We start from the raw sequence: 17,998 nt of genomic DNA, 5'->3' as shown, positions 1-17,998 counted from the left end.
CTGAGTCTCCATTGGACAGTAGCTGACCCTTGAACAACAAGAGGGTTGGGGGCACCAATCCCCCGTACAGTTGAAAATCCACATATAACTTTTGACTCCCCCAAAACTTAACTGCCAATAGCCTACTGCTGACTGGAACGCTTACCATCAATTGACACGTATTTTGTATGTTACATGTATTATATACTGATTCTTACAATAAGCTAGAGAAAATGCTTTTTCAAATTATTGCAAATCTCAAAATTTGCAATATATTTATTGAAAAAAATATGCATGCAAGTGGACCCTCATAGTTCAAACCCAACTGTAGTAAGTCTCGTTAAAGTATAACTTCAGAAATGTGAAATCAAGACTTAGGAAAATATAAAATGAACATATGGCAAATACTCTATTCAGTTCATTAGTTAATGAGGGAACCAACAAGATGTCAAAACTGTATCAAAGTGCTGCATAGCTGGGTACTTATGGGTAGTTTCACAATGGAATGTTAGTGTAAGGTTGCAAAGTTAGATACAAACTGGTTGTCATACTACAAAGCAATAAACTATATAACCTTTGGAATTACATTTCTGAAAAGTAGGGATTTACATCCTTACCAGACAAAAATCTACAACATGTCATTTCACTAAATGTAGAACCTCTAATCAACAGTGAACAGTGAGTTCCACCTACAATTCACATCAAGACCACTCATGACCTCTTAACTGACAAATTCAGTAGATATTTTCTGAATTATTTGTTTTACTTTTCATGTGAGATTTCTCAGTGTTTAAAATACCACATGCCAAACAAGATCTTTGTGGGCTGGATTTGAGACACAAACTGTAATTTTACCATCTCTGATTGTTTTTTAATACATGCTGAATTCCACGAGGAGCTGACTAGTCTCTTGGACTCCCAGAACAGAATGCAAATTAGAACAAAATTCAAATTGAGGTTCTCAGCCCCATCCCTCCACTTCCAGGGGCACCTCTAGGATTCTGTTGGCATTAGATGGCATCACCCACTGTGCTGTACCTTGGAAGACTAGCAACAGTCACCTAGCCCGGATTAGCTGATCAGATTTCTCCGAGATCTTGGAATTGGGACACTGAGGCACTAGTCCATCTCTGCTGCTCACTTGGAGAGAGGGCAGGGGAACTTGGCAGTTGTGCACTTAGAAGCAGGGAAAGCCTGTTTTCAGAAAAGCAACAGCAGATGAGCACCACCTGGGGCAAGACAAGCAGAAGAGCGATTAAGAGCACAGCTCCCTAAGTTCTGGACGGCTTCCAGTCCCAGTGCCTCTTCAGGCCTGCTTTGTCTTTGGTGCCTATGAGATAAATATTCCTATTTCCTTTTAATTAACTGACTCATTTTAATTAAGGTAGCTTGTGGGAGTTTGTGACTTGCAACCAAGGACTCTATAGAGAGGAATAGAGGGCACTTGGCAGTGCTGCTTTACAAGACCCCACTGTGTAGGGTGTGGCCTGCAGCAAACCTGGGCATATTTTTCTTTCTAAATGGCCTGGAGGCTAGTGTCAATAAGAAGTGTTACATGAACACTGGGTTCAGACAATTCAGAATAAAGTCGACTAGAAAACAATAAAGGTACATGTGGACTTCAGAACAAATGTTTATTACTGCTTAATGGGGCCAAAGGGGCAACACAAAGGACTGAAAACATCACTGACTTAAAAAAGCAGTCACCTTGTTACCTTCTTGGCTGAATTTGTTTATTTCACAAGGCTTCATTCAACATGAAAACAAGATATTAATCCAATTCAAGTTCATAACGATTATAAAAGTAAACATTTGTGGGGACAATGTACAATAAATTGCACTTTTCTTAACAAGCATTACATTTACATTTATAGTGTACTATACATAATACATGGGAGTATGGAAACACCTAATTGGTCAGTGTTTATGGAGGAGAGAGGCTGCTAGCTGATACTTCTTTTGTAGTCAGTGCTGCTTGGGCTAATCAATTCCTTTATTCTAGAACCTGTTTTCATTAGAGAAGCTGTGGGCAAAATCATGGAATTCATAAATATAGATGGTGCAAAATTTCTACCACCTCCTCAGCAAGGGAAAGGTAGGAGCTGAAAGAAAGCACATGGGGCTGACTGAGAAACTTTCCCTCATGTGAACTAAAGATCCATGTGTTACGCAAAACAGCAAAAATACAAAACTGATGCCAAAGGCTATTGGGGCATCTTAGATTCTGGGACCATCTCTAGCCTGTGCTTTCATGACACCAGAGTCTTGAAGCATTTATATACTTATAATTCAATTTCTTATATTTTATTCCATATATAATATATAGTTATTAAAAGTTACATTTTAATGGAAAAGGTTTTACATATTAACATATTGCCAATGAAAAAGAGAAGTAACTTAAAATTTTCTACTCAATGATTCTGTTTTCAGAATACCACTAATGATAAACCAGGGATGGTGGTGGAGAGAATGGAACAGGTTGAAGATGTTTTATAGCAGGTAGCAAATTCATTTGGAGATAAGCTTGACATGTAATCATTTAGATGAAAACTGAGAAGGGACCTGACTGCCGTCACTAAGGTCCTCCTGCTCATCCTCCTTTCTCGTTACAGCTCAACGTTGCCACCAACCTATTGAGGTGCAGCACACACCAAAGTTTTCATTTTGACAGCTTCTGAAAAACAAGGGAATTCCTATGGTAAAGGGCATTGCCTGTATTATTTGGAAGCCCCTGTGAGAGAGGAAGGGTGTTTGTATCTGATTGTAGGAAACAGGCCACTGAGCTGTTGTCTGGCCTTCTGTATTTATCACCAGTGTGCGTTCAGTTACATGGTCCCTGGGTATTCACATACTCTATATAAAATTCCACCCATCACTCTCACACACATATTCCCTAACACACCTACACCCTAAACACACACACACACAATATTTAAAACAACAGAGTCTGTCCATTCTCTTATTTACTTGTAATCCAAACAAGAAATTCAGAGCTATTTTGGAGTGTTTTTTTAAAAGAGTGATCATCTTGTTAAGTAATTAAAAGTGTTCTTTCCCAGAGAGACCAAACAAACAAGGTATTTGCTTTTTCCTTTAAAGGGGCCCTGAAATCAGACAGCCACCTTAGCAGAATAGTTACTAGACTGATTTCAGCTAAAGAAAAAAAACTCTTACATGAGCTGCACATGTTATTCTCATCTCAGTAACTTTTCACCTCCTTTAAGGAGCTCTCATCTCTTGTGCCCTAAACTGTGTTTTTTTCACTTTAAGGGCTTTGCAACAGGGGTTTGAGAAAAATAAGTATTAATACATAGTATAAAAGAATGAAAATTTTGAAAAAATTGAAACAAGATAAATACTATTAATATCCCAACATCAGTACAAAAACTGCTTTTCTACTTTATGGAAATTTAAGAACACCAATGAAAAAGAAACTGCTAACTTAATAGCTAGGAGAGGGGAAGAAAGATTTTCATTATATGTAAAGGTAGGTCATAGGCCTATATGACATTCCTATTAGTGTTTCTAATAGGCACTCCTATACAGAACATTAGATAACAGAGAATTTCTTTGCATTAAATTACATGTAACTAAATATAACTGAATTTGTGCCATGGCTCAGGATGTGGGAAGCTAGCAAACATATGCACTGCAAAATTCAGCTTGGTTTCTTTTAGCTTTAAAGAATGTGTTAAACAAGATTCTAAAGATACAAAAGCTAATGGACTAAATTACAAAGTTGAAATTCATTCCCTTAATTTATTCTGTAGGATTTAATGAATAGAGAAATCACCATTTTTCAGAATACTGCAAAAGTTGAATGTTTGGTGGAATGTTTTATACAGTGTATCCTAGGAAAATGTGAAAAACCCTCTAGAATATTGAAAATTTTCTGGATATTTGGGCTGGATAATCTAAAAGAAATTCTGGATAATCTAAAAGAAATTCAAGAGAAGAATAGCAACTCTCCAATGTACTTCAAAATAATATTTAAAAATCAGAACTAGCAGTTACTTAATGCTGAGATGCATGAGTTTTCAAATAATAAAGGATGAAAGACAGGTGGTTTGGATTTTGAAATTTGTTTTCCATCTTTTGCTATTGCTACTGACCTAAAGGCAATGCAGTGAGGAACAGTTGGAGGTATGGTACCAATACACATACCCCAAGTATGATATGGAACTGGAAAAGAAAAAAAAATCTATAGATTGCAATTATGATCTTTTGAAAGAGTTTAAAGAACATGCAAAGGACAGATTTATTAAATGTTTGGAATGTATGAGTTTTCAATACATCATACCTGATGATTTTGTTTAGAGGAAAAAGTATAAGGGGCTATGAAACTGAGTGAGTTAACAGGTAAGCACTGGACCCAAAGCCTTTCTACTTCTCCCTAAACTACCATTTAAGGAAAATTATGCAAGTTAGGCCTACTGTGGAATGTGCTGATTTTTGGAAGTTAAAAAGAGATCTGTACAATAGAACTGTGAGATGCACAAAACATAAAAGAACCTTTTTAATTTAGCTGGCCATTTGATAAGGCAACTTGTACAAGGCTTCTTGAAATCAAAGCATAAAGTACCAGTAAAGCCAACAAATTATACTAAATGATTTACAGAAATAAGTACCAATGCAATTTTCTAGCCATTATACTAATATATATGATATATATTATATATATATATTAGCTTTACTAAACCACTATGTAGGGAATCTTTACATTAACAGAGACCCTTGGAATGATGGATTATTTTCCTTTTTTAGTAAAAGGAAATGAATATTATGATGAAAGGTATCAGAATAACAACAAAAAAGCGAATTCTGTAAGAAAGTATTATTTGATGAGTGTAACAAAGGATAAGAAAAAACCCCATCAGTTTTATGAGCTGTAATGATATGAACACTTACCAGTGCAGGGGGCTTCACTTTTTAGAGAGGGAAGGATCCACCATGAGCAACTTGTAGTGCAAGCTCCTGGATTTGAGGCAGCTCTTATTTACTTGCAAGAGTGTGTTACTTTTAATTGCAACATATGGCACAGATGAGAATCACAATGGTACTACAGAGTTTAAGATCCTTTGCAAATAATATGTTCAACAATGAAGCCAAGGATGAGATTCACAATAAATGTTACTGTACATAGCAGACAGTAGTTTGGTAGGCATCAAAGGACCAAAGGCCTCCAAAAGAGCTTAGAAAATGGAAAAATTAGATTTGCCCTTACCAGAGGATTCCCTGCAAGGACTATTTATATAGACATGTTAACTATAATTGAAAAAAATATTTCCATCAACTTTTAAACAACAGCTTTACCTTTCCATGAGATAGGTATTTCTATAAAGATTTCATAGTCAATCAAAAATGTTACAAATGCATTTGCCTCTTTTCACCTAGAGGGACCAAGGACACATTTTTAGGGAGCTAGAAATCAGGAAAAGTTGCCTAACAGTATATTAAGATGATGTGAAGCTGACCTCTATCTAGTTCCTATTTCATAACTTTAACAAAGGTACAGTATGTTAGTGTTTTCTTAAGCAAGTGTATGTCAACATTCAATGAAATACCCTGTCCCTGGTTCTGAATTCTAGCCTAAGCACAATGGCTGAACCTGGGCCTTGCTAGGCTTCCCTGGTGAAGGTTCCCTAACACTGCAACTTGGAATATCCACTTCTGACTTTAGGTTTTGCCAGAAGTCACAACTGTGCTCATACTAAAGGAGCTTGCAATTACCAGGCAGAGTTCTTAAAAGAATGTGTTAGAATTCCAGGGCTAAAATGACTTATTTTATCCCGTGTTTATCAAAATCTAGTTCTTTTTATCAACAGCCTATCTTATTCCATGATTCTTGGTATTTCATTTCCAGATGTACCCAACGGGAAATGAAAATAAACTAATTCTCTTGGGAGACTGCTCAGTCCTAGGTCTGTTCTTTCCTGTGACATGATTATCACTATCCAGGGAATCAGTTTCAGGAGGAAACCTAATAGTGGTCATGACTGGCCCCACAGTGTGCTTTATCAGAATAAATTCTGAAAAGTTAAGAAGTTTAGGTTTCAGTCTTTTTTTTTTCTATGACAAATATCTTCCTGTCACTTTAACCTTGGAATAGAAGACATCTCCATTTTTATGTACGATAAAAATAATTATGAATAATTAGTTCTAAATAAAAAGCATTTAGTTCTAAATCACTTATTTTCAACTAAACATCAGGCATATAAAATAATATAATACCATGATGGATCTGAACACAGCCTTCCATGAAGAAGCTTGAAACGGGTATTCAACACAAATCAGATCAGTTTAAATAACATCCCTTTGAAAAGTGTCATACAAGAAAGAGTGAGAGCTATGCAAAAGATTCTGGCTTGCTTTCTGGCCTGCTTTATTTTCCTTCACAGGGGACACCAGGGAGAAGCCTACTGGGTTTCCGTCGCTCTGACTGTTGTGCTTGGGTGCGGCGAGAACTATGTGCTCTCCTTGGGTGGCTGGGTCACCTGTGGCAGCTGCAGTGGCTGGGTGCCCGTGGCCGTTTTGATAGAGTTCAGGGTTTTGCTAAACCAAGAGTTTTTGGCAGCTTGGATTTCATTCATAAGGGCTCCTCTCTGATGTTCAAGTTCCTAATCAAAGAAAAAATATCATCTGAGTTACACAAGTGTTTTCTATCTGAGTTATATAAATGTTTTCTCTGTCAAAAAAACAAGAGTATAGCTTTTGGAATCCCCAGGTCTATATAGCAAATGTTTTCCTCCCACAAAAGCCAGGAGAGATTTAATTGGCTTCTTAATGCAAGAAGAGTTACCACTCAACCCAGAATCTGCACTTTCTCTGAACAGTGAAATGAAACCTCATTTTAGTTTTACACCCTGCAATTTTAGGTCCAAATTTAGGTTTAGGTTGCAACCTGAGGTAATATATTTAAGACCACAAATAAAACATTTAAGTGACTATATTTCTACTGGTGCAAACATGAATGAGTTCCCATTGCAAACCCATGGCTTTCGCACCAAAGAGCATCTAAGGTCCAGCGCAGACACAGTTAAGAGTTGCTAGCGTGGCACAGGTTGGGGCATATGGTGGTGGGGAAAGATCACTGATGAAAAGGAAATGGGAACAGTCCATCTAAAAGCAGGACTATTTTTCTAATTATGTTATCCTCTAACACGGAAAGGGATTATGGGGAATGGGATTTGGCAAAATCAGGTGAAGGTGACAAGAAGTTCCAAAGCTAGGAATGGGCGTCAGCCGACAGCCCACTGTCAGGGAAGGGGCGGCGGAGGAGCCTAACTTTCACCTGCAGGGTCAGCTGCCGAGGGACCAACTTCAATGAGAACACACCTTGGCAACAAATGTCGGTAGATTTAAAAAGCGTATGCTTAAATTCTCAAAGATACAGTTTGAATTATTAAACCTTCGTTTGAAATTAAGGGTTTGTTTATACCAGTGTTTATTAAAAAATAATGACATAAAAACTATGGCAAGACACATCAGTGGGCAGGAAAGAGATTCATCATATCCATAACACCTCAGGATTCTGAGCCAGACGGGTGCATTTTGAGGCACTAGAATACCCTAACCCTAGACCACTGTTTGCTTTCTCTTGTTCTTTACCGGATCACCAACCTGGATCTTACACTTGGCCTCCACCAGCTGCAGTTTGGTTTGTGCCAATTCCAGCTCCATCTCCCTCAGCTGCTTCTTGAGTGAGTCCTTCTCGTCATCCAGTTCGAGTCCCTGGTCCTCTCTGCTTGTGGCTGCTAGTTTCAAAGTGCCCTCCTTGCTGAAAATGTCACTGCAGTGTTTACACGCCATCATTTTACCCTGAAACAGCCAAAAGAGAGGACCAACATCAAACTCTATGTCACAGCATAGATCACTTCCTGAAATGATACAGGCTTTTTATTTGGGGGTTGCTTGTTGTCATCAAATGCAGGCCCACTTCTAAAGGTAATTATTGCTCTTGTGCTGCAACCAAAATGGATCTAATCAGCACAAAATGCAACTGTCTGTGAAGAGTGCTCCTGTTTCTTCAAGTATCTCTAGAGAGACCCTGGGAGTAGAAATACGATGGCATCCCTTTGAAATATGTTCCAGAAATTTTGCCCTACCATGACTCTTAGATCCCAAGCCCCATGTCATATCCTCTACAGGCAGGACCCTCATTAAACCCTACAGCTAATGCCTCCAGCCCCATTTGATAAATGAAGAAACTCAGAGTTTAAGTAACCTGCCTCTAGTAGACCGAGGAAGGTGATTATAACTAACCTAGATCTACCCCCTTGGGTCAAAGTGTATGTCCTTTTGTTCAGCTTTAAGCAAGGATGATCATCATTGTTCAAGGTAACAGAAGTAATCACCGCGGGCCTGGGTCGCCAGTCCAGCACACAGCACTCAACAACAGTAACTCTTCTCAAGACCATGTGCTATTGTTTTCTTAAAATACCTCCAAAAATACTTCAGAAATAAAAGATATTACAGAATATTTCTATTGTGATGTCCTGCTGTTAAAACAAGCTCCACATGCCCATAACTGAAACTATGCTCCACACACACACACACACAAAGCAACTCTCCCCATGCTTCCGTGTCATGGGGCACAGCTCCACCATTCAGGCCTGCAGCGCCTTCAGTGTCTTCTACTCATTAGCTTCTCCTTCATTTCACATTCAGCCCATAATTCTTCCTCTGACATGTCCAAGCTCTGTATCCCAGGCCTGAGTCTTTGTCAGACACCTTCTTGACCCCACTGATTTCCTTCTTACTGTGCTTTTTAGATTACTGCTTGACTAATATTCATTAAACTCTTAAAAGATATCTTGTAACTCTCTTAAGAACCTATAAGAGTAATCAGCCCAGAACTGGCACTAAATAGGCATACAGAAGTATTTGTCATGTGTTTTTGGTTGACAAAATATTTGTTGAACAAATGAACAGTTAGTGATGGCTTTTCAGTCTGGGTCTTAAATGATTAAAAGTTTATGGAGCTGGGTAAGCAGTTTTATTAGGCTGAACCATATGAAGGAACAGATTAATCTCATGATAGGGAGGACATTTCAGCAGCGAGAACACTGCAGGGCATCCAAGGTGACAGCTCAAGCAGAGAGTACATAATGCACCAGGGACAGGTACGAAGTGAGCAGAATTCTCCACGGCCATGTTGCAAAGGTCCTTAAATGTAATGCTACTGATTCCTGATTTTATCCTATAGGAAAGGCATTCACTTCACCAAACCTGTGCCACATGCTGGAGACAGAGCTATGCGCCTCATGATGCCAAGTGTGCCAGGCATGCTGAGGTACTAAGGTACAGCAGAGGCCGCAGATTTCCACCCAACACCCATCCCGTCCTCAGCAACAGAGCCCTGATGTTATTTGGGCTAGTAAAATGCCTAATTAAAAGGTGCCATTTTCCCGGACTCTCTTGAAGTAGGTGTGGCCATGGAATTAAGTCCTGATATGTAAGCAGAAGTATGGTATGGAACTTCTAAGAAGGCTGTTTGGAGAAAGCTCACCCAGCTGGAGGTGGACCCTTATATATCCTTGCATCTCCTGGCCCAAAATTCTACCATCGAATATGGGTGTGAAGGTGGAAATGCCAGTTGACAGGCTTGGCTTTTAGGTGGCCTTGCGGATGAAAGCCCATGCTGAGGATGTGGGTCACCGATAGCTGATGAGCTGGATTTCTGACGGAACCAAGGCTCTTTCCCCTATTGGACTCCTGGTGCATGAGATAATCAACATATTTTGTGTTCCAGCCAATGTTTTTCAGGTTTCGTGTATGTGGTCAATCTAATTCTAAACAGATACACAACGTGATATAGTCAGTTTATATTTGGGAATGCTCATTCTGCGCATAGTGTAGAGGATTAACTGAAGAGGAGATGGTAATAGAGGAGGATGGAAAGTTGGGAGCTATGGCATCACACGAAACAAGAGATGAAGGGAAACAGCCCTGGGGAAAGAGGAGGCAGTATGACTAAGTACGGACTAAGGGTATGGACTGTAGTGTCTGACTCCCTGGCCTCAAATCCTGGCATTGCTGCTTAGCAGCTGTGTGACCTTGAGCAAATGAATTACCTATTTTGGTAATCATCATCAATTTAAAAAAAAGATATAATAAGTCAGTCAAAAGAAGATGTAACAGGGCCTATCTTCTCAGGCAGTTGTGAGGGTTAAATGGGATAATACACATAAAACCTTGGCACATCACAATCAGTCAGTGTTTAGTAAGTGTTAGCTGTTGCTCTTTATTTGGCTAAAACAAGTTCAAATTCCTCTTCCTGAAGTCATGGCCTTTCATTAGGTAACCTACCTACTTATCCGGCATTTTCCTCTGTTCTGTAATACGCACTCTAATCACATCAGTCCCCTCAGTGAGATACTGAGAGACTCACTGCAATGTCTGAGTCTTCTTAAGTCCTTTTTAAGAACGTCCTTTTCAAGTCCCTTTAACTGAATTGTACCCATCCTGCTCTAGTCCACCTTCCTTCATAGAGTCATCTTTGGTCTGTGGTTCTTACAATTCTGCTTTCTCTACCCCTCTGATTGTCAGTGTTATCTAACTCAGCACTTAGATCCTTTTGAACTATCTCTTAAATGTTTCACGGGCATATGTATAACTTGCTCCTGTAGGAAAACTCTAAGTTTTTGTCATATATAATTTCTGTAAAAATACAGAAGTCTAATAGCGATGTCTACAATAGATGCTCAATAAAACCTTTACTGGGGGATCAGTATAAATCCTTGATTCATTTTTACTTCCAGAGATTTTAGTTCTGGACTAAAAAGTTAACCCTTTTATGCCAAGACACTTCATCAACTGAGTCTCAGTCCGTGTTCCTACACTGGTCAAAGAATGATAAAGGATAAGTAGGAAGAAGGGCAAAGGAAGACCAGAAAGGGATGGTATGAACCCAAATTTCAGCAGCTTTGGGAAGGGAAACCACTAACTCTATACCCACTAATAATCACAGGCTTTTCTTTTTTAAACCTGAAAGAAGAAAAAAACACTTCTGGAAAACAATGTCAGAATAAGGTTTATGTTTTCAATTCTCATGCCTCAGATTTTCAGGTTATTAACATATAAATATGTATTTTTGAGTATGTACTGTATAAGTATTAAGCTAAACACTGTATACACATTACCTTATTTATTCTGCAAAATGATCTTCTGAGGCAGGCCATATTATCTCTATTTTATAGAATGCAAAATAAAGCTTAGAAAGATTAAAATGTCTTGTCCAATTAAATTATATGCTAAAGTGACCAGAAGGCATTTATTTACTAGTATGAAACCTGAATATATTCAAATGGAAGTGTGTCAGGTTTCTGTAACACAGGTCCCAGCATGGGCTGTACAAGCACTGCTTCTTAAGCATACCGTTCAGTTTACCCTGGTTTGTACAGAATAAACACTCCTTTTTTCAAATAGACAATCAACATAGGGAGTTTACCACCAGGGGGCAGTATGTAAACAAATGCTACAGGTTTTCTTGCAAAACAATCCTCTAAAGAACCAGTTACCCAACACGTGTTTTCCAGCCAATTCTTGCAGTTCTCTTTTGTGCCTGGTGCTTAGGATTCATGAGAGCAATCGGACAATCCTACTGGGCTGCACGCTGGAGCCATATCAATCTGGGTGCAGTCAGGAGGCAGGCTGCCCAGGGTTCCCAGGTTTCTCCCATCCAAGAGCCTCCAGGCGGCTCTGGGACAACCCTGGAGCCCCACTGCCTGCCTGTGATAGCCAGTAAGACTTACGGGCACTTCACCTTTCAGCTGGCAGGGAAGAGAATCCACCCAGATCAGAAGAGCTACTATTCTTCAAATTTCCTAAATCATTTAAAACGGAGCGGGAGGTGGGCGTGATTCTACAAGCTGTCCTGCCTGTGGGTGTCGTCATGTAATGGGATTTTCCTATCAGGTACTTACTAAAGACTGACTTTGGAAGAAGTTATATCACAGAACTATTTCACTGTTCCTCACCTTTACCACTTCCAGCTCCTCCTTGCTGGATGCCTGCTGTTTCTCCAGCCTGGTACTTAACTGGGAACAGATCTAAAGAAAAGAAGAGAGTTTCTTTACTGGAAAGTAGAACGACTCTTGCAGCGTGTGCACGTAACTGTTTACCAAGTCACACAACCCTAGCATCTCTGATGCTAGAAGGGGCTCCAGATGAAAGTACATGTCTATCTTCATTAGTAGACAAACACATGGGGTAGTTATTTCTGTCAGTAGCCTTTGAAATTAGTTTCAATCAATCCTCACTTGGAATCAATCTATAGAATCTTTGCTGAATGCCCACTCTGTGCAAGGTACAATGCTGAGAATCTGAGGAAAAGAAATCTGAATGAGAAATGTATGTACAGCCATGAAGAGAGTCTCTGTTGGGTTTTCCAATCCAAATGTTTCTTTAAGTGGCAGAGTAAAGCAAAGGTAAAGTGACCAGGGAATATAAAGGCTAAACTCGTATCAAGTGGTTTGGCAACATAGCATAAAGTGAAGAGCCTAGAAGTCCAGCTCTACTGCTTCCAGCACTGTGTCCTCGGGCAGATTCACTGGCCTAAGCTGCTGCTGTTTCCTTGGGACTGAAGTGTTGTGCTGTGATAATCAATGGAAAAAAGTGTATGTGAAGGAATCAGTATAGCACCTGGCCAAGTTTAAGTGCTCATTAAATAAATCTCATTATTTTGAATCTGAAATAAGATGCTAACAGCAAATAGTAGAAACAGGTAGAAATAAGTGTTTTCGAAGCCAAAACACTGTTTAAAAAAACTACTGGAAGTTCAAATTCCTTGAGTGAAATAAAATCTTTTAATTTTGAAAAGCATAATAAAGTTAGGGGATGCCAAATTTTACAGTACAATTTGGACTAGAAACATAAAAGGTCTACCTCTATTATCAAAACACATTTAAAAAATCCCAGTCTATTCAAAAATGGTTCTAGAGACCAGAGCCTTCTTGCTCAGTTCAGTGTCGTTTCTGCAGATCCAGTCCCGTAGACAGCAAGCAGGACTGTCCTGGCTGCTGTTAAAAACAAGCAGTCTCCCTAGTAATTCTGGCAAGCCATATGCCCTTTTAAATAAACCCAAACATTGTGAAATATAGCCAATTCCAACTATAAAATACATTTACATTATGTTTTATATCCTAATTACCTTCAAACAGATTGGGCTGTTTCCTTTTACATTATGTGAAGTGCATGCCAGATAATATTCAAGGATAGTCCCAGTATTACTATTTTGAAGAGTGTTTCATATGGCGGCCACCCATGGCCTAACGTGGTGAAGAAAGAAATGCCTTTGCTGTGATGGCAAGTTCCATGGTACATGGTCTTTAACCTGTGTTGGTTAATGTCTAACCATCCCTTCTTCTAGTTACCCAAATTCAAAATCTCAGGATCACTTTCAGTGTTTTCCCTTGTCTAGCAAAAAATGACTACTTCTTATATCTTCCTCTGCTCTGTCGGACTACCATTTTCTGTAGTTCAGGGCCCTACATTTTCTTACGTAGACCCCACTGTTAGTCTCTTACTGGTCAGTGTCTTTGCCTGCGGGTCTCTCCACTTGGTTCTACATTTCTCACTGGGACAGATTAATGCCAACAGTATGTTCCTGATCACAGCAGTTTCCTGCTCAGACATCCTACTACAAATCTGAGGAACCTTCCTTGAACTGGGCCCCAGTTCACCTTTGTTTCTCTGCTGTACTCAAAATACGCCAAACACAATGATTTCTGTTCAATGACCTGTGCCTCCACACCTCTGCACATGCTGTTTCCCTTTCCACCATTTCCATCCTCTCCTTCTCCATCTCCACATACCCAAATCTCACTCAACCTTTGAAGCACAGCTCAAATCACCCCTTCTCCAGGAATGGTTTCCTCATTTCTCATATTTAATAGGTTCCCTTTCCTCCTATTTATGCACAGGTACTATCTCCCTATTACATGATCAGCTTCTAGAAGAGAAAACCTGAATTAACTCATCCTTTTTCCCCCAAAGAATCAAGTCTCTCGTATAGTAGGCATGAATAAACAAATATTATCATAGGAGAGTAAGGCAGCTCTGAATCCTTATCTCTATGGTATCTTCCATAAAGAAGAAAAATCCATTTGAAAAGATGTTCATAATATATGAAATGAACTAGTTTCAAAAAATACCATGAACATATTAGACATTTTTATTTAGACAGCAATAATGTGTACTCAGTATATTACAGTTATTATTTCTAGTTGGCAGGTTTAAGGAGAGTTTGTTTTCTTTGTGCTCTTTTATACTTGCCTAATTTCCTACAAGGAACATAAATTTCATTTACAAGAAGAAAATACTTTTTAAAAAAGGGTAAGCATCAGAATTTGAAGTCCTCTAGGAGGAAGGCGACCCCAGTGAAATTGTTGGCTAAGTAGGTGACATACAGTCCTTGATTAATTCTGGAAAACTGGAACTTACCTATTCTATTCATGGTCTCAGCAATTAGAGGAGTCCTCGCAATGGCCTAGCATGACCAGCAGAGACGAGACAGTATGACTCAAGCTGGCATGAGGGTTTTCTGGGCCACTCTGGTGATGGGGCCAGACATGCCCTCAGGGACAGCAAGCCCTCCATTACATTTTAAGGTTCACAGAAGGGGGACGTTCCTGCTAGCTTTGGCCTCCTTTGGGTGAGGCCACATAGCCATGTGGACAAAAAAGCTCCCACATTCTATACTGTGACATCAAAGGACACACTGATCCCCTAGCTACTGCCATTTCATACAATCACTGAGCTTCAGTCCTTGGCAAAGAGGCAAATGTTACTAATGTGGTTTACTGGAAATTAGCTTCTGAGTAGGGCACAGACAGAATCCCAATGGTAATAATAAAGTTTCTCGTTCCTCTAAATCTACCAAACATTGTAAACCACCACAAGATTGTTTTGCTCAATTAACCATTATCAGTAAGCATTCCAACCACTGTCTATTTCAGAGGAGGCAGCAAGCCACTGAATTTAAGGAGTGCAGTGCAGGCACTGTTCTGGAGATTCTAAAAACAAAAACGTTTTTTCCCGACACAAAACAAGAATAATTATTTTTATAGCAATAAAAGCCACAGCAGCACATTACCTGTTTATACTCAGCAATGATAGCTGTGGTCTTCTTTATTTCATATTCTGCCTTTTCTAGCTGTTTCCTAAAGACTTCTTTTAGCTAGAAGGAATGAGAATGAGAAACAGCAGGACTCAATCAAAATCTTAATAAATTTCCACAAACCCCTATAGTCAAGGCTGCCCGACTGAGAGTCAACAACAATGTTAACAACTATATAAACTTTCCCCACTGAAGTTGCTTCTTGATCATTTAGAAACCTAATCATCTTACTTTGTGAATATAAAGTTAAAAAAGTGTCCATTCAGAAGCTAACTTTATCCTTAGGAGAGTCTAAAATCATCAGGGCAGGGTTCCACGTACTCTTGATACTATATAATAAATTACTAAAAACTATTTCAGGCCTTCCTATTCACAGTCCCCAACTGTCACTGCTGTTACCTCTCTGAAGGTAGAGCAAGAGGCTTTTGGACTGGAGTCGGGAAAAGATGGGGGAAGATAAGGTTCCTGAGGTCAGGAGATTCAGGGACTAAAGAAGCAGTGACTTTAGAAAGAGCTAAAGCGATACACAATGCAGGCACTTGCTACAGTCATAGAAATACTAAATTATGAATGCTAAACTTGAAACCAGTTATTTTTGTAGCCTGGCAGCCCTAGAATTCCAGGTAGAGGGGAAGGTTAAGGCGATGAGAAAGCTCAGGTACTGCTGGGTAAGTAGGAGGGAATTCAATTCTTCCAAGTTGTTGATCAAACAAAAACCAACTTTGGCTAATTACTTTAACTACATAATCAGAATAAATAGATGCATTCTGCATTGCAGCCTCCCAAATTGTGAATGGGGTATATACTCCTGATAATTCACCAATTATTGCAATTTGTAATTAGACTCTTAATCATTAGAAGATTTCTGTATTTCTATGTATCTGTTACATTAAATTATGAAAGCAACTTGTAGTTATATTGATTAAAACTTAGTTGTTTATATTAATCTCTATTCTCTATCTTACATAATCTGAGGACATAAACCATACCCTTCTCTCTCAGTGACAAGACTCCACTGCCTTCAGGACAGACTTAGCTGAGAGGCTTTGAGCAAGGGGCACTTAGGTTCTCTAAGCTATTATTTCCTCACCCGACAAATGAGAATAATCCCCATCTCACAAGGGTGCCATAATGACTAATACAGGATGTACACGCATATATAAACATGTGCACACACACACACACACACAAAGGGAGGGAGCAGGGATTAAATTCATTTGCTAATAGCTTCGTTCTTTCCTAAAGAAATAAAGTAAACCCAAAAGAGGTAGGAGGTAAAGAAAAAAAAACATCAAAAAGGCCTAGATTAAAGTGGATAATTAGCTCCTGAAAAATTTGAGTATATCAAAATTAAGAATCTCGGTCCACAGTAAATGCCAAGTCATTTCATCATTTTCCAATTAAAAATAAGTCAAGGAACACTTTTTCCAAACCCTAAAAGATGCTAAATGACACATCCCTTCATCAGTAACTTCACTGGAACTTTTCCTGCTTGGACGTAGGTCTTTGAAATGCTTTGTGTTTGGTTTTATATTCAGTATTATTGATGTCTTGGAATGAAACTCATTAGAATAAATGAATTAATCACGGCTGGCCAGGACTGACAGAGATGGAGGACACTGGGGAATGCTCTTCTTCAGGGCAGCAGGAGGCATCAAGGCCTTGGGCGGAGGGGCCCCTCTACCACCCATCCGGGACTCCTTTGCCATGGTGGGGCCTGCAGCTGCTCAGCCTCACAGCTCACATGAAGACTGCTGGGTGCAGACTTCCAGGCTGATGCCTAAAGGGTTCCTTTTTTCATACCTCCAAGGAATAAGGCTTGAGAGCTCTGCTGGTAATGTGGGCATCCCTTCTTCTAAGTCATGAATCAGGCAAATTAAGTGTGACTGACTGAGGCAACTCCCAGCAGAGATCTCTGTAGGCTTTTGGCTCAAACTATTTCAGAAAAGTCAGTTACCTTGGAGACGCGACATGAAATTTGCAGAAGTGTCAAAGCTCTTGGATCATCATTCCAAGTCACTAAACTTAGAGAAAACTTAACACTCTTGCTAGATATCTCAGGAACGGCAAATTCCTAAAAGCTGTTCAAGGGCAGAACGTTGTCTCCGCTTCCAACACCCCTTCAAGAAATGCTGGGACCCAGTGCCACTCACATGTGCAGCTTTAACATCACCCTTGATCTAAAATAAATCTGATTTCGTGACAGGTTTACCGAGGTGGTCCGCTGCACACAGCAGCACGCCGGGTAAGGAAGGGCCCGCCTACACCTTTTACCTGGGCAGTCTCTCCCTCTTGCTTCCTCTTCTCTTCCTCGGTTTCCACCAGCCTCTGTTTGGTCAAGAGAAGCTCCTTATTCAACACATCTGCCTTGTCTTCTGCCTGCAACCAGAGCACATCACAATCATAGAGGGTAAAGAAAGTGCATGTATATTTTCTCCAAACCTAGTCTCTAGTTGTTATTGTGCCACATTAAGTAGCATGCCATTCCCGTCCCTCCGAGCTCACCCAGGGGTGGCTGCTTTCCCTGAAGGCTAATTATGTACCAGGCACTGGGCACACACCTCCCTGATCCTCATACTGTTTTACAGATGATGACGGTAAAGTTAGGAGAGACCCAATAACCCACTGGGGCACACGTCTACCAGAGCCATGGTCTGAATTCAGACTTGAATGGCATCAAAGCCCATGCTCTTTCTGAATGCTTCCCACGTTTTCAGATGTCACAACTGCACTCAAGCTACTGGCCGCGCTCAGGTGCATGTGGATTCAGAAAGGAATAACAGACAGGCTGACCCACAGACAACAGGGGAGAAAATCCCAAGACCCGCTGAGGAAACCGGCCACTGGACACTCACACAGGACGGTGAGCACGCACATGCCATGATGGAGATGGCCACACAA

At 39.9% G+C, this 17,998-nt stretch overlaps 1 protein-coding gene across 10 annotated transcripts in view; it reads right to left on the bottom strand.

Moving 5' to 3' along the window:
• Positions 1 to 1,599: 1,599 nt before the first annotated feature.
• Positions 1,600 to 17,998, bottom strand: part of RABGAP1L (RAB GTPase activating protein 1 like) — a 685,104-nt gene continuing 668,705 nt past the window's right edge. For 9 of the 10 annotated variants that reach the window (XM_073216782.1, XM_037013728.2, XM_073216784.1 and 6 more), the window contains 5 exons: positions 17,372 to 17,476; positions 15,074 to 15,157; positions 11,958 to 12,029; positions 7,600 to 7,797; positions 4,467 to 6,596 (listed from right to left, as the gene is read on the bottom strand). In XM_073216782.1, coding sequence (XP_073072883.1) covers positions 6,444 to 6,596; positions 7,600 to 7,797; positions 11,958 to 12,029; positions 15,074 to 15,157; positions 17,372 to 17,476 — 612 coding nt within the window. In that variant the 3' untranslated portion in view covers positions 4,467 to 6,443. Of the gene's footprint in view, positions 2,654 to 4,466; positions 6,597 to 7,599; positions 7,798 to 11,957; positions 12,030 to 15,073; positions 15,158 to 17,371; positions 17,477 to 17,998 lie in introns of those variants that run through there. The other variant, XM_073216783.1, reaches the window with a different exon arrangement.

The sequence above is a fragment of the Manis javanica genome, chromosome 11, assembly GCF_040802235.1.
Source record: "Manis javanica isolate MJ-LG chromosome 11, MJ_LKY, whole genome shotgun sequence".
In the NCBI taxonomy this organism is placed as follows: Eukaryota; Metazoa; Chordata; class Mammalia; order Pholidota; family Manidae; genus Manis; species Manis javanica.
Note: the sequence above shows the minus strand (reverse complement) of the source record. Positions and strands in the feature narration are given on the sequence as shown.